Source organism: Vigna umbellata, chromosome 1, assembly GCF_029865625.1.
Source record: "Vigna umbellata cultivar VRB3 chromosome 1, Vumbellata_1.0, whole genome shotgun sequence".
NCBI lineage: Eukaryota > Viridiplantae > Streptophyta > Magnoliopsida > Fabales > Fabaceae > Vigna > Vigna umbellata.
The window spans coordinates 86,546,076-86,568,237 of NC_142165.1; the positions used below are offsets into that span (position 1 = coordinate 86,546,076).

General features: G+C 34.1%; 1 protein-coding gene, 1 long non-coding RNA gene and 1 pseudogene across 3 annotated transcripts; 1 reads left to right on the plus strand and 2 right to left on the minus strand.

Annotated features, from left to right (window-relative positions):
* Positions 1–1,837: 1,837 nt before the first annotated feature.
* On the minus strand, positions 1,838–3,991 carry LOC124837190 (small ribosomal subunit protein eS4z-like). The gene is made up of 5 exons (XM_047312484.2): positions 3,845–3,991; positions 3,356–3,433; positions 3,092–3,272; positions 2,697–2,794; positions 1,838–2,431 (listed from the first exon to the last, which is right to left on the minus strand). Exons 1-5 carry the CDS (start codon positions 3,845–3,847, stop codon positions 1,997–1,999), a joined length of 795 nt encoding a protein of 264 aa, XP_047168440.1. The 5' UTR covers positions 3,848–3,991; the 3' UTR covers positions 1,838–1,996.
* A 5,216-nt stretch (positions 3,992–9,207) lies between these two features.
* On the minus strand, positions 9,208–12,629 carry LOC148206675 (uncharacterized). The gene is made up of 4 exons (XR_015783699.1): positions 12,438–12,629; positions 12,116–12,302; positions 10,193–10,484; positions 9,208–9,810 (listed from the first exon to the last, which is right to left on the minus strand). It is a non-coding gene; the product is annotated as an uncharacterized LOC148206675 (long non-coding RNA).
* Positions 12,630–12,664: 35 nt separating this feature from the next.
* Positions 12,665–21,495, plus strand: LOC148206676 (mediator of RNA polymerase II transcription subunit 4 pseudogene; annotated as a pseudogene). Its single transcript, XR_015783698.1, has 2 exons — positions 12,665–14,004; positions 21,136–21,495. The product of XR_015783698.1 is annotated as a mediator of RNA polymerase II transcription subunit 4 pseudogene (transcript).
* The last annotated feature ends 667 nt before the right edge of the window (positions 21,496–22,162 follow it).

A 22,162-nucleotide genomic window follows, 5' to 3' on the forward strand; every position in this document is an offset into this window, starting at 1 on the left:
TTCTTTTCTAGTAATACTTTCAATTTTCACTCCTCAAACTCCCCTAACTTCATGTCTACTCTAAGGAACTTCTACGGGTTCAAAACTTGGCATATAACTTAAGCAAAACTCAATGGCTTCTTTGTAATGTACCACTCTATAATTGAAGCTTCCGATTGATACAGAAGATAAATCTGATTGAGATTGGAAGCAGATAAAGAGGAAGACTTTGGCATGATTAGGTTATGGATAGATAAATCTATTATCATCATGTGTCAAGTGAGACTTTTCTTATTAGGAAGCTAGTAGCACTTACATAGTTTTCAAAATAAAGTAAATCAGGTTACCACTATAGAGATTGTATTAAATGATGAACTACTAACATTGTTATTGCTAAGCTCATTACCAGACAACTCATAAATATTGGTGTGAGTAACTCCACTTCTAATGGAAATCATAAATATTGGTGTGAGTAACTCCACTTCTAATGGAAAACTTACTTTTGACATGATCAAGGATAACTTCTTAAATGAAGAAACTAGGAGGAAGGACAACAATAAAATTATCTCCTCTACTCAAAATGAAGTTTTAGTTATGGAGTTAAGAAAAAGAAATATGTTCATAAACTCTTAAAAGTTCAAATATTCAATTGTCGATCTCAGATATTTAATGATAGTAATAAATCAAAAGGAAAGTTAAGGTCAAAGAAAGACATTACATGTTTCCATTTTAATAATCCAACACATGTAATTACAAAGTGTAAGAACTTCAAGTGAAAGGGATAGAATAAATAATTACAAATTTAAACTTGATTTTGGTTAAAGAAAACACATAAAGACGATTATTTATTGTCTAATTTAATTTTAAAAATAATTTTTATTAAAGTTTAATTAAATTTTAAGTTTATCATGAATTTTGATATTTTTAATTAAGTTCATATTAAATTTGTCTATCTATTTAAAAAATTTATATTTTTCAATTGAGTATTGATAGTTTAATTTGTTTACTTTTTTTCATTAATTAGGTAATATAAGTATTATTTGATCCCCTTCATTATATCCATGTGTCCAAAAAAATTAGACTTTCGTAATTAATAAAATAATATTATGGTTAGTATAAATTGACATGTGAATTCTATTACTTAGATATTGTTTTATACTAATCACAAATTTTCACATTTTTTACACATAAAGCAGAATAAGATACAAGTCATTCTATTAACAAAATTATTAAACTATAAATAATGAATGAAAAGGTATAAAAAAATTGACTAGCAGATAATAAAGATTCAAATGAAAATTCACAGATTTGTAAGGAACTTAAAATTTAATTAAATTTTTTATTAATTACTTTTTAATAGAATAAGTTGAAAAACAAAAACTTGTTTGATAAAAAACTGTTTCAGAGATTAGAAAATGAGAAAGAAAATTTGTCTAATAATATTTGGGTTAGCGTATGAAATGTTGTAAGCAAATTCCAACCATAAGAATAAAATAAAAGATTTATCTAACTCAATGAGGTCTTTTATAAATTCTCTCATCCATGAATTTTTAGAGATATTATTTCTCGCAAAAATCTGTTTACAATATCCGTTTTCAAGATTTCATCTCTTTTACGTATGATTTAATGATTTAAATCCATACAATTTAATAGTTAACATTTATATTGCAGACATATGATACTATACAGAGTAGAAGCTTAACATTAAATCATAATAGAATATTGTTTCGTAACTAGTTTTTGTTTGCTTAGAAGGAAAAAGCAAGCTGATATGGAAAACAACTATATTTTCTTAAAAAGATGCATTGAATGGACTTAGGTAAGAAACTTGTTCCAACTAAACTACATCAAAACTATGGAATGGAAAGATTCCTTCATGAATGTTATAACAGCAGCAATAAGAGTTCTATGACAAAATTCAACGGATAAAATCTCCAGATAATAAATTAGAAAGCAAAAACCATCACATAAAAACTACAAGCACTCAAGAGTAGTCTATTCATAGCCTAATAAAAATTTAAGCAGCAGTAGCTTGTTGGGCGGTAATCCTCTTCCTAGCTTCCTCGATGATCGAAAGCTTAATACCTTTACCCTTGGGAAGAGATACCCAAGGTTTTGTTCCCTTGCCGATGGTAAACACATTGCCCAGACGAGTTGCAAATTCGTGCCCAGTAGCATCTTGAACATGGATAGTCTCAAAGCTTCCCTTGTGCTTCTCTCTGCTCTTGATCACTCCAACACGCCCTCTATTCCTTCCACCTGTTACCATAACTACATTCCCAACATCAAATTTGATGAAATCAACAATCTTGTTTTCCTCCAAGTCCAACTTAATGGTGTCATTGGCTCTGATGACAGGGTCTGGGTAGCGAATAGTGCGCCCATCATAGGTGTTCAGGTATGGGATACCCTTTTGCCCAAACTGCACTGATCGAACCTTGCAGAGCTTGAACTGCCATCGAACAAGCAAAACAAGTGTGGATTCATAAATACTAAGCAAGATCTAGGTCGCAGCAACAAAATCCAAACAACTACCCAACCCAAAAAAGGATGGCTACAAAGGTTCGATGGGATGAACATTCAACACCGGATTAATAGTATATGCAGAAGAACTTAGAACAAATTTATTCAGTCTGTTATTGTATAATAATAGTGGTGTAATCTCGTAAAGGAGTAGCAAAGGACGAAATTCATTCAGTGTAACCAAAATAAAGTACCTTAGCTTCCTCGTCCCTGACTGAGTGAAGGCGGAATCTACCTTTAGTGTCATACAGCAGCCGGAAGTTCTCATTTGTTTTGGGGATGGATACAACATCTGTAAAGATATAAAATTTAATTGTATCAAACAGAAAAGAAAACACTGCATTGAGCAAAATAAATAAATGTAGTGGTGTTGTAATGGGTAAACTCTCCTTTACACTAGGTTAGCTGGGAGTTTCAGTTCATCTTGTATAGAGAAATACATCAAAAACTAATGAAGCAAACAATAACAATATCAATGAATTACCATACCATATTATGCAACCCCCACTCAGCACACACAAAAAATAAAAACTACGGTGACTACATGAAGGGACCAGTAATTCTAAAAATTGACAATCGCCATACATACCCATAAAACCAGAAGGATATGTCTTGTCTGTCCTGACTTTGCCATCAACGAGGACATGTCGTTGCATCAGAATAGCAATGACTTCGCGGTATGTCAGGGCATACTTCAGCCGGTTTCGCAAAATGAGAATGAGTGGCAGGCATTCCCTAGATTTGTGTGGTCCAGATGAGGGCTTGGGAGCCTAAACATTTTAAAAACAATTTCACATCAGACTCTGAAATGCTCCCTTAAAACTGTTCAAAAGAAGGTGAAACTTTCACTTACAAAAGCACCACCCAGTTTGTCAAGCATCCAATGCTTTGGGGCATTGAGCCTCTTCAAATGCTTCTTCAATCCTCTAGCCTGTCACAACATACGGATTTCAAGTCTTGCGGTAAACAAATAAAACCTGAAGGCATGAAGCCATAACATACGGATTTCTTCCCCTCTATGCTATCTTTATAATAAAAATGAAAAAAAAAAGACCATATTCAAATCTCAATATTCTTCCATCTTCATTACAAAGTGAAACCTACAGAAAACCCATTAAACTCTTCAAAGTTATGAAGACATCGCTAATCGAATGCCAACACCAAGATTTAAAACATGGATCTGAATTTCAAACAGATAACAACACTTTGATTGCAAAGAAGGAAACCATAAGTTCAGATATTAAGGAAAATGGACATTTCAATAAAATCAGATAGTTAAAATAAAATGCCGAAAGGACTAAGATCAAACAATTACGAAAACAAACGAGAAGGGGAAACGAACCATTCTGAAGTTGAGAGATACGCTGGAGCTCCCTGCTACGAACGGAAGAGACAGAGGAGTAGCCTCTCTTTAAAACCCTAGTTGCTAGTTGTTATTCATGCACTCATTTCTCTTTATATTTTTTGGTCCATACTCCACCGAACCAACTTTGGAAGGTCCAAAATGCAGGCCCAAACTATCCCTCTTGGCCCAATTTTTAAAATTTTTGTATGTGCCATTTTTAACTTCTACTTTTATTGATTTGCCTTTTTTTTATACATTTTTTTCTACAACTATTTTTTTCTTTAAAACACCCTCTCAAATATTAAAACTTAACATTCTGAAAAGCAATTATTGAAACTAATTAAACAAGTAATTATATTTTCCTTCATTGAATCGTGGAATTAGTTCTAACTAAGAGGAAGTAATTCTAATTAATTTTAAATACATAATTATTTTGTTATAAAATATGCTAAAAGTTCTTCAAAATTTTCAAAATGTTTTGTTTTCTCAAGAGAAATTTTTTAAAATATTTAGGCAATACTTTTAAAATTAATTTGAAATATTATAAAGAATATTTCAAAACAAATTTAATTCAAATGTATTTCAAAACAAAGAATATTTCATTACTGTTCTGAGCTGAAAAAGTGTTTGTGTTAATACCACCAAATATTATCACTAAAGTAATTATAAAGTTTATCATTTCATATAAAATAACGTAAGAAAAAAATATTATTTATATCATTATATGAAGAGGACGAATGTTTTTTTTTGCAGATAACTTTGTGAAATAGTTTGAGTGTGTATGGTTCTCGAGGGTCTATGGAGTGTCAAAATTTAAACACAAATGGAATAATTTATGAGTGAAGGCGTTCTTGTAGTTTGTTATAAAAAATAATATATTTTTTTATATCATGTGTTTTAAACATTGAATGAGTTTTTTTTTTCATTGAGATTTTATTTTGTTAATATCATGAGATATTTTGGAAACAATATATTTTAGTCTTATATTTATTTTTTCAATAAAATTTATGATTGTAAAATAATTTTTTATTGACATTTTCAAAAAATCATGAATAAAGTTTTATTATTTAATGTGTGTTAATTGTACATTTTAATGAAAAATTAGAGGGTTGCATAGTGAGTAAGATAAACAAGATAATGATAAATATTTTTTTATTATGTGTGTTTATTATCATATTCGATTGGTATAATTTATTTTCTTCAAAATTATATTTAAGTAGGTATGTAATATAATAATATTTAATAGAAATTCTTCCTTTTTAACATACACAATTTCTTTTAAAAAAGACGCTCATAAAGATAACTAGTTCATTTTGGATATGACGTTTTATACTGATTTTATCATTTATTTTTAAATATTTCATACATCTTTAACAAAGTAAAAAAACAAATAAAACACTATTAAAAAAAATGTTTTCATAGCTTTTAATTAAAATATTTAGTAATAAATAATATTGAAAAACGACACTACCAATAACATTCATCTTCCTTTTATCATCAATTAACAATAACTATGAAACAATAACGATAACTCTTATAATAATATAATAACTACCATTATTGTTTTAGGGCAAGTGGTGACTTAAACAAATTTTTTATCAATGTTGGACCAACGTTTAAAGTTATTAATGTTAGGCCATAATTAGGTCCCGTACAAGATATTATTGGGTCAGTGATTTGGGCAAATAATACCTGAATAAATAACATAACAATTGAGAAGGTAAGTTCGTTTTATTGAACCTGTGACAGTTTAAGGTCCATGAAATAACTAATAAATACAAGGTTACCCCATAAAAGTAAGGATGTTTTACAGAATTCTAATACTCAATTGTGAGAAAAAGTTCATTAAGCAACGTCTAACTTGAACGTCGCAGTGTCTTTTGTAGGTACCTCCCCTCAGTCTGAAGTCGAAGTGTGCGGAATAGGTGTCCTAGAGATCAGAAGATAGGAAGGCTACAACGAAAAGGTACCATTCCCCCAACCTGAAGTCGAAGTGTGCGGAACAGGTGTAGTTATAGTTAATTGGGTATGCATTTAAGAATTGAATTAAAATGTATTTGAAATGTTGCTGGTTGGGTATGTTGGATGGGTGACCGACAAATTTTAATGTTACATGTTTTAGCTTGATAAAACTATGATCATTGTCCTGTAAAACTTAAAATGCATACTCCATATCTGTCCACAACCACTGAAGTTCTATTAAATAGGTGAGTGATTACAAGTTTTATTTACAAAAGAATATATTTTTGTGTTGCCCAGAAGGTTGTTGAAGTTATTTAATGTTTGGATTTATATTTGTCATCTTACTTGAATTTGACTTCTTCTTCTGATTGAATTATTTAACTTTATACCCATTTTAATTTCATGAGATAGCATAATGGTTTGTAATGTTAACTGTGAAGTAATTGTTTCCAGAATGGTCATTTAAAATAAAAATTCAAAATTAACGGTGCAGTAAGTGGTTATTTGGTCATTCGTATGTGGTTAGTTCTTATACTGGTTATGAGCATCTAAAAAAAATGATTAAGTTCATTATCAAGCATGATATTAATTAGCCCAATAAGTAGTAATTATTCTTCTATTGAATTGTTTTAGGAGAACTACAGATAGTGACCATATAAATACATATTTGGATAATATTGAATTTCATGAATAACTTTTACAGGTGCAGTAAGTGGTTATTTGGTCATTCGTATGTGGTTAGTTCTTATACTAGTTATGAGCATCTAAAAAAAATGATTAAGTTCATTATCAAGCATGATATTAATTAGCCCAATAAGTAGTAATTATTCTTCTATTGAATTGTTTTAGGAGAAGTACAGACAGTGACCATATAAATACATATTTCGATAATATTGTACAATAAGTAGTAATTATACTTCAAGATTGTTCCGAGGCAATAAAAGGATGAATCTGAACATTAAAAGAACACTAGACTTGAATGTTGAAGCAGGAGTGAGGATTAACAAGAGCTTCATGTCCTTGGTTTGTGCTAGAAGAGGTTACGAGAACTTGGAGTTTGTCGAACACGATGTTAGAAATTATGTGGCCAAACAAAGAAGAGCATTAACAAAAGATGGTGATGCAAAGGCACTCTTAAACCATTTCTCTTCCATGAGACAATTAAATAAGGATTTCTTTTTCGAGATTGATGTTGATGACGACAACCATATACTGAATGTGTTTTGGGCCGATGCACGAAATAGGGCAGCTTGTGAGTATTTTGGTGATGTCATATCTTTTGACACAACATACTTAACAAATAAGTACGATATTATGGTTTGTAACTCAGCTTATTCTTTTTAATACATTCTGCAAAATCTATTTTTCAAACTACATGCAGTTCTATATTTGTTTTCCTTTTAGAATGAAGGTGAAATTGCTGGTGTATTGGTTAAGACCGTGTTAGTGTGTAATAACTTTCATTTTTGTGGTGGGTACTATTGATTGTAAACATAATATAGTGTGAATACTGGTGTATGTGCTCACTAATGTCATATGATGGGTTTTATGAATATTTATGTTTTTGTTGGCTAAAGACGTGTTGTAACTATTATATAATCACAGTTCCACTTTATGCATGCATTAGTTAAATACATATTATTTTACCAATACATGAAACTGAACTTGTCACTCTCATTATACAATGATGTTGATTGTGTTTTGAAAAATGTGTACGATATAGTGATATGGACAAAGTAATGCAATCTCTAAAGTCACACCTTGCACTTTTATTTTCACTTTTCAATCAATTATCTTCTCAGTCTGTCTGAGTAAAAGGTTTATGTATATGTTTATTTCAATATAATTTATGATAAAAGGTTTTTAAGTGTAATATTTAACAAGAGTATTGTTATTGCAGGAACAATTACAAGTTGTGCAACAACATATGGTTTGTCAGTGGGTATTACACGAAGATAATGCTCATCGCAGTATGGTATTGAAGAAATGTGGGATGCTTTAGGCATTGATTAATTCATGAAGTAGGACAACATGACAAAGTTGAATACATTGAAGTATGGGAACAGATATTGAACATAATGTACATATTTTAGGTTGTTTAGTTTTTGTAATGAAGAATATGTTGTAATGTTTAATGTTTATGAATTTTACGATTGATTATAAAATGCTTTATGGATGAAAATTTAAGTTTGGTTATTCATAAAAGTTTGGATGGCAATCATATTGATGAAATATGTCCTAAGAAATGTGATGATTGATATTAAATTAAACCACTTTTATTGTTGTACATAACCTCTTTCAAAAATAATCACATAGGACTTAGTAGATAACCATTTACTGCACCAAAGAAATGTGATCATTCAGATTTAATAAACCCCTTTTATTCTTGTACAAAACACTTTTCAGAAATAACCACATAAAACATAGTAGATAACCACTTACTGCACCAAAAAAATGTGGTCATTGAGATTGAATTAAACCACTTTTATGACTGCACAAAACACCTTTGAGAAATAACCACATAGGACTTAGTAGATAACCACTTATTGCACCAAAGAAATAAGGTCATTGAGATTGAATTAAACCACTTTTGTCGTTGTACAAAACACCTTTGAGAAATAACCACATAGGACTTAGTAGATAACCTCTTACTGCACCAAAAAAATGTGGTCTTCAGAAATACCACATAGAACTTAGTAGATAACCACTTACTGCACCAAAAAAATGTGGTCATTGAGATTAGTAGATAAAAACAACTAAGATAAATTTATTCGGTATGATAAAAACAACTAAGATAGCTTTTCATTTTTTAACTTATATATGCTATATTAATTTTAGTTAGTTGCCTCTTAAAGTGGTTAATTTTATTTTTCTAGTTCTAAAGTGATTATTTTGCTTCTTTATATTATATTTAGCTTTAAAAAAGTTTAATGTTGACATGTTTTTATAGTTTAAGATTGTTTATAACTTTTAACGAATTAAAATAAGTTTACAGAAACTTGACGGGACAATAAAAATAATATAACGTGGTTATAATAAAGGACTAGATACAGAATTTATCCACAAATTAAGAAATTTAAAATATTTGAAATTTGGATTTAAAGAGTATACAAAAATTTAAATAAAAAGGTACCATTAAGAATTAGAATTTGTAAACGTAACTTTCTCTGTTTACTTTGAACTTGTTTTAAATAAAATAAGAGAACATACATTGCTTTTCATACCATCTATCTATTTTTCCTTCAACCCAATAAAATATTGCTCCAAAATAAATATTAACTGTTTCATTTGTTTATTACAAATCAATCCCAAATATAATATGCTTTAACTACCTAAATCGAGGTTGTTACTATTTTCAATTCTAAACATTTATAAACAGAACGCATCATACCATAACCTTGACCACAAATTTCATACATTTCTCAAGGAAAAGTTAGAACACAATTGTTCATCATTAAAATTATCCCGTTTCTTCGTATTGAGTTAGGCCGTAATTACTTTATGGAGCTTCACAATATAAACTCTACTTATTTCAATCAGTATAACCTTGGACTACCTCCTCATCTGTGTGAATAGCTCAGGTGGCTTACTGCCGTCAACTCCACCAAATCCACTATTCCCTTGGCTGCTAAATGCTCCAAACCCACTTCCACATAAACCACTACCAAGCTGTCTTGATTGTCCAAAAGTAGGCTTGTTTTCATTATTTGACCGATTTTCCAATGCAGGGTAGGCTTGTTTTCATTATTTGAAGCAAAATCAAACTTTTGAACAGTTGACTTTTCAGTAGCCAAATCTTTAGTCTCTGGAATAACCATGCACCATTGTTGGTGACAAATGGAATTCAGACTGTGGGGGTATGAATAAAGCATTACCTTTTGACAAAACACTAGATGTAGACTCTGAAATTTGAGTTGGTGCTCGGAGGCTGTCAGCAGGTATAAACGCCTTTGATTTTTCCGACACCTCTTCAAGTTGAAGATGAGAATTTATAACGTTTGCTGCAAGTATATTCATAAAATATTTAAGTGTCAGAAACTTAAACCATTTATCAACCAGGTCAAGAATTGATTGCAGCTCACATTTCATTTTAGAAGGGAATAGTGCTCTCCTTCAAATTACTAGACAGATGGACTGTTTCAGATAAAAATGTACGCACGAAAATACAAATGTACTAGCAGAAATATTTAGAGCATGGTTATTATAATCAACATAAGCAGACAAAAAATAGAGGCAGCCAAAACAACAAGTATATTTTTATAGTAAGAATTCTTGTGGGGTTTCACAAAATAAAGCATGCATCTTAGCAGAAGATTTAAGACCGAAAATTTACAAGTAAGCTTACAAGTTCTGTACTGAAAAAAATTGGATCAGCTCCCCTACCTGGATTCCTTTGTCTTCTCCTTCACGAAAGTTAGCAGCTCCAACTCTTCTACAGGATCTAAGGTAGCTCCTTCTTGTCTAGATCTACAGAGTTTTGTCCAACCTCCTTACTTACTTCTTCCTATCCCAACCTTCTCTCTTCTATTTTTCCTTACTATTTTCGTTAAGTTTTATGAATGGGAAATAATAAGGTAAATTTCCTATAAGCAACATAAGAAGATTTTGATATAATGACAATACAGATTTCTGCAGAATTTCTTTTAATACAACATCTCTCGATTTTAGACACAACCTGTAACAAAGATTGAAAGGCCACGCATCATCCATTCATTCACATCTTACGGACCAACAAGGAGTTTAAGAAAGCTTTATCATTCAACAATCCATCCTCACACAAGCATAACATTGTTCTCATCAAACACAAGGTAGATACACAAGTAAACATATGCATACACAAAATTGTCACTACACCACTTTTCATTCCATGACCTCAAGAAATATTGAAATATTTAAGCTTGTTATCTGTAACTATTGTTACTAATCTTAGATATGCTTTCAAACAAAAAACAATATTTTATGACATAAAATATGCAATATTATTTTATGATGCATGTAAAAGTTCTGTATGAAAGTAAGTAATATGTAAATATAATTCCTCAGAAGAAGACAATTGCAGGAGTAAAAAGTAAAACCTTATGTTTTAAAGGTAAACGAAATTATGGAAATAATTTTATTTTCTCTCGTCCTTCATGGTGAATTAGATTAAAAAATTATCCTTTGCATGCTTCCAGAAACGACCTAAGGAATAAACCCTAATGTTGAGAACAAATTTATAAAGTGAATGCTATGTTAAAATATTTCACAACAAATTGGCCCATGGGATCTTCAAGGTAACAGTCAAATTTATAAAGTGAAATATGTTAAAAAATTTCACCTACATGTCATAAAAGATGTTGACTTATATAGAATTGACCCATGGGATCTTCAAGGTAACAGTCAAATTGGATTGTATAATTCAAACTTAACAAAAAATCACTGATATTTTGGTGTTTTGAAAATATGAAGAGCTTTGCAGAATAGGAACAGAAGAGAACAATGAATGGTACTTATTTAGCCATAAAGATAACAACTATCCAACAGGAACTCGCACAAATACACCAACTGCAGCAGGGTTTTGGAAAGAAATTGGAAGAGACAAAGCTATCTATTCAAAGCATGACTTCATAGGAATGAGGAAAACCCTAGTCTTTTACAAAGCTCAAGCACCCAATGGACAAAAATCAAATTGGATCATGCACGAGTATCGACTTCAAACACACGAAAATGGCACACCACAGGCAAGTTTCACAAATTATTACATTCATATAACTAGACAGAAAGAAGCTATTCTTCTCATGATTTAATTTTGTTCAATAAAACTTAATCATGCATTGCTTTTTTTTTTTCATTATAACTGGAATATATCTGTACAAAAATTTATGATAAACATATGGGGTATGATTGGATTCAAAATAGAAGTGCTTTCAAGAGTTTCTCTACTCTCTAATAACATACTAAACTTTTCCAACTTTACATCCAAAAACATTCATAAACTTCAATATATAAAGTCATTGAAATCACATTTCCAAAAGCACTTAAATATGTGGATTTATGGAAGTAAGTGTAATTATTATGATACTGTGTTAGCTTTTGTAACTCTTAAGCCATAACATTTTCTTCTTTTTTTTTTTTGAGTCTTATGCGTGGATAATGTAGTTTTAAACGTTTTTCTCTGTTTTTTAGTACAACGATTGATCATTCAATTAAAAAAAAATGTGATATGGTTTAAAGTAGGATGAAGGATGGGTTGTGTGTACAGTATTCAAAAAGAGACTAACAACCATGCGTAAACAATCACAAAACAGAAAGTTTAACTCCACATACCTTGTTCGGTTTCCTCTTTTCCGCAACCCTAGCTTCAAATTTCATGTATCTCACTCTCCGCTCCTGTGTTGACTCTCTAACTACCAAACTTGTTTTCTCAATGCGTCTCACTCAACAGCTATCAAACTCGTTACCGATTCAGCATTTGCTCTTCTCCCTACCGCAACTTTTTCTCAGAACTTTCCCCCTTTAGTTTAGGGTTTTAAAAAATCAATCAAAAATTAAAGGAAACATAGACAAATGATGACCAACGGAAGAACAACCTCATATACTTTCTATTCTTCAAACACTACAAAGGGGAGAAAATAGAAAGGGGACGAACCTTCCGCGCTCCACACCGTTCACGACCGATAACAACTTCTCCTTCGCCTTCGACTTCGCCGGTAAGAACTTCTCCGATCACGTCCACCCTCCGGTGGCAACCATGGACTTCTCTCTTTTTCTTTCTTTCTCGCGTTCTCTCCCGATCCTAACCCTAACACGAAAAGTGTGTCTTTCAAAATGAAATGGTCGCTTTGAAATTTTCAAATCAGCAGCTCACCTCAGAAGCAGCCCACAGACTGAAATGACCAATATATCCTTAATGCTGTTAATAATTATTGGGTCCTACGGCGTGGCAAATGAATGTAGATTCTTTTAACCGTGTCAAAGAATCATTTTTCAAATTGTTTTCCAGATACACAAGATGATTCAACATGTGCAGTCCCCTGCTAGGCTAGGGCTCGCAAACCCTAACTCTCCTTCAATTCCGAACCCTACCCCTCCAAAGCTCCCTCCAACACAGACCCAGCAACCCCAAGACCGCAACTCTTCAACCCCTTCTTCTGCTCTTCTGTCACTCCTCCCACCCCTTCCCAGAGCCCAAGCACTTCTTCTCCAAATGGCTTCCTTAACTTCCAAAATCTTTGAAGTTTCCCCTAACCGGTCTCTTTGGGTCACTGCCTTCCGTGGATCCCTTCCAACTTTCCTCTCGTCTAATTCATCTACCCCTCTTGACTCTTCTCCGTCTACTGTGAAAGAAATAATTTCCCTCTTTACTGTTCTCCAAACCCAAATATTCGAAGCTGTTGCCGAACTCCAAGAGATTCTTGACCTCCAAGATGCCAAGCAGAAGATGGACCGTGAAATTCGTTCCCAAGATTCAATGCTACTAGCATTTTCTAACAAACTCAAAGATGCTGAGTGCTGCCTAGACATACTTGTCGATGATTACTCTGATTATCGCCGCTCCAAGCGATCGAAATCTGGAGATGATGATTCCATGACTTCATCAACTGTCTCTTCTCAGTTGAAGCTGTCAGATATATTATCGTATGCCCACAAGATAAGCTACACCACCTTTGCACCACCGGAATTTGGAGCCGGCCAAGCTCCTCTTCGTGGAGCATTGCCACCTGCACCGCAAGAAGAGCAAATGAGAGCTTCTCAGTTGTATAATTTTGCCGACCTTGATGTTGGATTGCCTAAAGAAGTCGAATCCAAGGAGAAAATTGTTGAAGCTATTGTTGAGCCTCCATCACAGATGGATACTAATGCAGTTCCAAATTTGTCCGCGTTTCAAGGAATGCTGCCTCCAGTGCCACCTGGTTGGAAGCCGGGAATGCCTGTCCAGTTGCCTATTGATTTGCCACTGCCCCCGCCTGGGTGGAAACCAGGAGATCCTGTGCCATTGCCTCCTATGGACTCGCTTCAAATACCGAGATTTGCAGAGCAACAAATGCAACCTCACATTCCTCAGCCCAAACAACCAGAAGTTATTCAAGTGCAGCCAGTTAATTTGGACCTTGGAGGAAGTGACACTAGTGACTATAGTAGTGATGATGCCAGCTCTTATGATGAAGATTGACAAGTTTGTTAAACTGCTCAATCTCCAATTGATAACTGTACAGGTGAGAGATTTTGAGCTTGACTGTTGTATCACTCCCATATGTTATATGTATGTTCTGTCAGTTGTTTCTCAAGAATTAGGTTTTAATATGATGTTTTCAGGATTGACAGGTCGAGAATTAATAAGAACCTTTCATCGCCTTGTTGTTCCTTTTGGTATTTCTGTGTAATTAATATAATCCTCTGCTGAATGCTTAGTGTTTCTGCTTTAGGCTCTAGAGAGCACAAACCATGTCAGTTATTTGTAACCACGAATATTTCAATAAGCACTGCACCTATATCTTTGCCTATATAAAAAAAAAAAAAGCACTGCACGTATACAGTAATGTAAGCTGCTATATAGTACTATGAAAAAGAATATACATTTTATATCAGCCTACTATCTTGTTTTATTAATTTACTTTTTTACCACGACAAATGGATTGCTCATGAAGACATTTTTGTACTAAATTGTGATGAGGCACCGTGTGAACATCTTTTTGTGTAATAAAAATACTTTTTCTATGAAAAGTAACTACTTTGATAAATAAAGCAAATCCTATCTCTAGAATTTGCCACCTTTTACTTGCTCATTCCTCAGTTAACCATTCCTCCTTCATCTATACTAGTCATAAAATTGTATTGAGTTGTAAATAGTAACCATTTCTCTCTTGTGGATACTTTCATCATCATAGATACTCACCTGTGATTTCAAAACCACCTTTTTCACTCTTCCACCCTCTGAGAATGCAGCACTCAATGAAATTTTTCTACTCACCCATTTTCACACCCTTTATTAGCAGTTCTCTCATTTAAAAATACTCATTAACTTTCTCATCGCTTTCTTATTTTTGGTCCTAGGGTTTGATGATTTTGATTGTGTCTTCTGATTTGTGGAGTATTTTAGTTCTCGTTGATTTTGATTTTCTTATTTTGATGTTCTTCCTTACTGGTATGGAAGGAGTGATAGATGTTAAAAGATACTAGGCAATGCTTTTACCTTTAGTTTGTTGTGGATATATTTTGTAGAGGCTTAATCTGTGATTGTTACAGGCTGATATGTTTGATGCTTAATTATAAGTGCCATGTTCATTTAGAAGTGAGTTTGTAGTCACACCTATTACGTATCCGAGTGGGAGACGTAACTAGAACAAGCCTTGACACACTCTCACAAACAATGAACAATAGATAATGGCTGAATAAGTCTCCTTTTATTGAAAGAAATAACTGAATCAAAGAAAACAAACAATAACTGGGAGCATAACCTCCTTCAGTCACCTAAGAGCATAACCTCTCTTACAAAACTCACAAATCAAAAGCATGTCCTAAACCATAGCGTCAGTGCTTTATTTATAATTATTATTTTCCTAGGATATACTTCTAATTACTGTAATTAACTTATACTGAATAATTCCCTAGGATAATGCTCTAATTACCGTAATTAATAATATTTCCTGGAATACTGTTCTAATTACAATAATTAACAATATTTCCCTAGGATAATGCTATAATTACCATAATTAACAATATTTCCCTAGGATATGACTTTATTTACTACAATTACTAAATATTTCCTGTCCATCCTAACCGCTGCGGCAGTTAGGATGCCTCGCTGCTTCCAATTGTTCGGCCTGGTCGCTCCCCTCGTCTACCGTTCGACCTGATCGTTCACCCTCGTCTACCGTTTGGCCAACTCGCTCCCCGCCTTCTACCATTCGGCCTGGTCGCTCCCCCTCATCTACCGTTCGACCAACTAGCTCCCGCCTTCTACTGTTCGCCGTTCGGTCCCCTTCTCTCTCTCTTGTACCTCCTTCTCTCATATACTTTCCAGCCCCTAACATTACCCACCGCCTGATGATCAACCTTGTCCTCAAGGTTGAAATCTGGATATTGGTCTCTAATGGTCAGGGCATCTTCCCACGTTGCTCCATCCGGCCCCCCCTCTTGCCATTCTATTAACACCTGTTGCACCTCGTCCTCCCCTTACTGTACCTGTCTTCTATCCAAAATTCTGATCGGCCAGAAAGACGATCCCTCCACCTGCAAATCTGTTGGCAATTCCTTCTCCACACTTCTTTCCCCCACTGCCTTCTTCAATTGGGATACATGGAAAACTGGATGTATCCGTGCGGTATCTGGTAGTTGTAGCTTAAAAGCCACTTCTCCGATCTTCCGTGTGACTTGGAAAGGTCCAAAGTATCGAGCGGCTAACTTAGGATGCAGTCTAGACGGCATCGAGGTCTGCCTGTGTGGTCTGATCTTCAAGTACACCCAATCTCCCACCTCCACATTTGCTGGTCTCCTTGCTTTATCGGCCTGCTTCACCATCATTTCCTGAGCCCTGGCTAAATGAAATTTCAGCTGTTTTAGCGCTTCGTCCCTTGTTTGCAACTCCTGGCCGACGACTTCCATTAAGGTCTCCCTTGGTATAAACCTGTGCAAAGAAGGGGGAGATCTCCCATATACTGTTTCAAACGGAGTACACCCCACCGCTTCTTGGTAGCTAGTACTGTACCAATACTCAGCCCATGGTAATACTGAACTCCATCCCTTTGGTTGTTCTGAGCAAAAACATCTCAGGTAACGACAAATACCCTGTTCAACACCTCGGTCTGCCCATCTGATTCAGGATGATAAGTTGTGCTCATCTTCGGTTGGGTCCCCTGCACTTTAAACAACTCCTTCCAGAAGATACTTAAAAACAATGGATCCCTGTCACTAACGATAGATATTGCTACCCCATGCAGTCGAACAATCTCCTTAATAAACACTTCAGCTATGGTGCGAGCGGAATAAGGATGTTTCAGGGGTACAAAATGCCCATATTTGCTGAGACGGTCTACCACTACCAATACAGCATCATACCCGTGGGATTTAGGCAACTTCACTATAAAATCCATACTTATTTCCTCCAAAATGGCGTTGGGTATGGGAAAAGGCTGCAGCAATCCCTGCGGAGAGGATGACAAATATTTCTGTTTTTAGCATACCAGGTAGCTCACAACAAATTCAGTCACTGCTTTCTTCATTCCTATCCAATAAAATGATTGCGCCACCTTACGATAAGTCTGATAAACCCCTGAATGCCCTCCTGTCTGAGTCATGTGAAACTCTGCGATCAGCATAGGTACCCAGGCCGATTGAGCTGAAATCACAAGTCTTCCTTTATAGTGCAATCGGTCATGCTCCAAAGTAAAAGATGGATGCGAGTTAGGCTCCTTTTTCAGGTCTTCTATTACCTTCTTTAATTACCGTAATTAACAATATTTCCTGGAATACTGTTCTAATTACCGTAATTAACAATATTTCCCTAGGATACTGCTCTAATTATCCTAATTAACAATATTTCCCTAGGATATGACTTTATTTACTATAATTACTAAATATTTCCCGCCCATCCTAACTGCTGTGGCAGTTAGGATGCCTCGCTGCTTCCAATCGTTCGGCCTAGGTGCTCCCCTCGTCTACCGTTCAGCCAACTCGCTCCCCGCCTTCTACCGTTCAGCCTGGTCGCTCCCCCTCATCTACCGTTCGGCCAACTAGCTCCCCGCCTTCTACTGTTCGGCCTGGTCGCTCCCCCTCATCTACCGTTCGGCCTGGTCATTCCCCCTTGTCTACCGTTCGGCCTGGTCATTCCCCCTTGTCTACCGTTCGATCCCCTTCTCTCTCTCCTATACCTCCTTCTCTCATATACTTTCCAGCCCCTAACAACACCATTAAGAATTAATGTATTGTAGAGCGAGTCTCAGTATCAATTATTTAGGATATTGTTTTTCCTTGCACATCGGTCTAATTTGCAGCATTTTTTGTTTGAATGTTGTTTACCAAACACTGCTCAATTAGGACATTCTTCATATTATTGTTGAGACACTGCCATTGAAATTGAAGTTAACCAAGCATTCCCTTTTTTCTTGCTCTACTAGTGCTAACTGGTGGTGACTTAACGTGCTAGTTGCTTTATTCACAAGTCTTTTATGGTTGAGATTTAAAGTTTATCAGTCTTTGACGTTTATTATGTTTTGGCTCTATTCTTTTACGGGGAAGGCTGGAACTATATTCAAGTTAAATAATATCCCACTTAACATGCTAGTTGCTAAGTATTGTTTTGCTTATCTCTAATGATTTGAAGAAATCTTAAAAGGAAACTAGCATACAAAGCAACACGATGTTGATTTATAATGTCTGTGTTTCTGTCTTTGTAGTACATAATGGAAAATATCTGTCATCACTTTTGATTTAAATAACCTTAAAATTTCCTCTTCCCCTGATGCCTTCTTGGTTGAGTGGCTGTTTACAATTATTTGCAGAATACTGTTTCTGCATTGAGTTTTTTTTAATAATAGTGTTGGTGATCTTACATCAACCAAAGATATGGTCAAATTATAATACATAAGGGGGTATTAAAGTCACTTTGCAATCCAATTTTCTAATATTGAGTTAGATTTTAAATTCACTTTCTGAGATGATATCAAAACTTGTCCTAATAATAAGGTTTGTTGGGCATAGCATGTCACTAATATCTACTCCTGTGCTTGAGATGCCTGATCCTTAGTGTAAAGTGTGTTGGAGATCTCACATTTGACTATATATATATATATATATATATATATATATATATATATATATATATATATATATATATATTATATGACCAAATTATAATACAAAAGTAGAGAGAAACTCTAACAAAAGAACTCAAACAGCTCAAAGAATAAGGTGAAGAAACTTTGAATATCTGAAGTTACCTCTTTATTGAAAAGAAAAGCAAGCTTCTCGTTTCACTTTAGACATTTCGTCAAGAAAATACGGTTAATATGTCCAAAACTCCATTGAAAAGAAAAACATGTAAAGTACATACATACTCAAGTAAGCTTCTCTTTTCACACTAGACATTTAGTCAAGTAAATACGGTTAATATGTCCAAAACTCTCCCAATTCTAAAATATATGGCCTGTTTTTATAGGTATTACATCAACCTTTTAAAAAGCTCTCAGCTACCCTGTGTACAAACAATTAGAAGCTTCACCCTTTCCTCAGTTACCCTTTCCTTTTTCTATAATAAACCTGCGGAGGTTTTCTTCTTTGGGATAACCGGAAATCATTCCCGGGGCACCTATATCATTCCCAACAGCGAATGAATATGATACATGGATTGAGATTTTAATTAATTAGTGTACTCTACAGTGCAAGACAAAGGAAGAGACATGCCTGTATACTTGTTTTTGTCAGTGTCTCTTTTTATTTGATACAATAGCCTCCATCTCCTTGGTAGAGTTCTATACCATCCTTCATCGCTTTTTATATTAGGGTAGATGAGAAGCGATGGTAAATATTTTTGAAAGGCTAATTTAATTTAATAATCGTAAATGAAAAAGTGTACATGTTCAGATGTCTTGGTATATTGTTATGTGGCCATATTTAGTTATTTTCATCCTTTGTTAAGTAATGAGAAAATATATGAATCCATGAGATGTTGCAGTGGATCGATCTGAGCGATAATATAAATGTCAAAACAACAACCTGTTAGGGGCAGCATCTTCCTGTACCTCCTTATTTTTTTTTCCAGCACACCTATATAAACGAATTCCATTTTGCCCTTTTTGGATTGTGCAATCTGGAAGTCATTTATTTCCTTTAAAACAACTTTCAGATCACACAATTTGCAAGCCAAAAATGACTTCTAATTGTGCAATCCGGAAGTCAAATGACTTTTGAATTATGCAATTCGGAAGCTTTTGTTTTTTCTTAACCATTTTTTACTTTTGGATTGTGCAATCCTGATAGAGTGTAACGGCAAGTTTCTTTTATATGGGGTGCACGAATAAACACATGGAGGTGTAGGGTGAAACTACCCTGTTAACTAGTACTTCTAACCAAATCAAGTTCAGATTTCAGATCCTTGAGCAACATATTGCTTTTATGTCCTGGACTTTTGTTTTCCTTTAGGCAGGACCAGCACAACTACCCGGTGGCAGTGACAGTTTCACGTATGAAAAAACATGCCCTATTTGTTCTGCAATGAATGTTCTCTCAAGCACTAGCTAGCGAATGCAAACCCAATTTCTTTGATCCTACGGTCCCTGCCCCGTATAATAACGCTAGCTAGCCAATGCAAACCCCAACCCAAACGCTATTCTAAGATTCTATACCTTTCATCAAAATCATGTGTGATACATGTATTATGTGTGTATATACGTGTGCCTATGTATTATGTTTGTGTACTAGTATCTGCCTACTATGTATGTGAGGGAGAAACGTGTCTATCATGGATGTTAGGTGAGGGCATACTCGTGGTTTGGGAGGGTGAAAGCTGAGAAAATCCAGTTCAGACTGAGATCTAAATGATGATCCTGGTGGGATCGTCTTTCGTGGTGATTGTCTTATTGGTACGGAAATGAGAGGAAAGGGGGATAAGGCTTGTAGGGAAAGAATGCCTTGTAATTTTGTGTTACAATAGTATGGTCCTTCACAAAAACCCACAGTAACTCTAACTGCCCAATTCCTTGTGGTAATTTCTACAAGACTACAAACAGTTTGTATCAGTTGCTTACCTCCTCCACTTCTCTCCCTCGTAAAACTACCCTCTTTTGTTGCTAAAATCAAGGTGAAGTGTTAGGTTTCTGGGTATGAAACCTAACTGTCTCACAGCACACACTCACACAATAGCATCCAAATGGTAAGAAAAGAATGAAAATATGTATTCACATCAACCAATGTCATGTACAACCAGTAACTGGGAGCATAATCCCCCTCCACAGGATCAAGGTTCCTGTCTATACAATTGATATCAAAAACTCCCCCTTCTACCAGACCCCCCTTGCCTTCTTATAAAGGCAACCCACTTCTAACTACCCAACAACAATTAATTCCTAAACTGAACAATTAATTCTTCAACTGTTTTCTCTCTCCTGCACACCTATTACCCATTATAACCTATCATATTATATCCTATCATGAAGCCTGATTTCAGATTGTGGATTCCTCTGTATTATGAAATAAAGCAGTTATATGTCTAGGGCATAGTGATAAGGTCGCACTGTGGGCAGTTGGTTTTGTTTTCCATCTTGATTTCCATGCTGACATGCTTATATTTTTTTTTTCTGGTATCTCTTCGTTTCCATGCTGACATTCTTGTATTTGTTTTTTGTTTTCAGGTATCTCATTGATCATGGATCAGATATATCTTGAAAATGTATGGGTAGTTCTTTAATTTCAATTACATGCCCCCATGTTTGTATTAAATCTGTTGTGTAAGACAATGATTAAATTTTATTTTTTCTGGTGGGTACACTGGAATGTGCTTTGCAGTCTTGTTGAGGGAATTGAGAAGGTATTTAGTGAGAAATTTTAGGAAATTGGTTTCAAGTCTATTTAAGAGAATATAGGAGAATATTTAAAGATTTTTTGGATAATTAGAATTTAGAAGCAGAGTTAAGGATTTTTATGATGCATTTTGTGTAATCAAATCCTTGGAGGTTGGCATTGTATGATTTGGATTTCAACCTTATGTTACATATGCATTTCAAACGATGGAACCTCATTTATGAAATTCGAAGAAAAAGTTGCACACCAGAAAATTTCATTTATGCTCATTCTTTAACTTTTACTTAAAGTTTATCAAGAGCAGTTCAACATTAAAATTTAGGATAAATAGTCAGTTTTGTCATTGTGACGTGCCATCAATTCTGTCTTTGCATGTACACAAACTATACCATCGCTCGGGAATGAAAAATAGTACTCTCGTATGTGGGTTACTTACAGTAATTTAATTAACATGGCTAAGTAAAAGTTGACTGTGTTATTTAACTTTTTTTAAGACTCAGGATATAACGTTATGTTATTTTTAATTTAGTTTTCTATTTCAATTTATTGTTATTAATTTCTAATTTAGTGATATGCTATATATAGATTACCAGCAAAAACATTACTATCTCTCTTTTTGCTTACATTTCTTATTTTTCACGTTTTCCATCTCTATCTTGTACAATTTGTAATTGTAATTCATCTTTACTTTCGTTTTCATCATTTGCACGAGCTTCATGGTATAAAATTTAATTATGTAGACTAAAATGCAAGTAATAGAATAAGATTTTAAATTTTATGAGTTGTAAAAGTAGTTTTTAAACTTTTTATACATGTTATATTTGAGTAAAAGATTTGACTTGAAACTTTATTGAATCT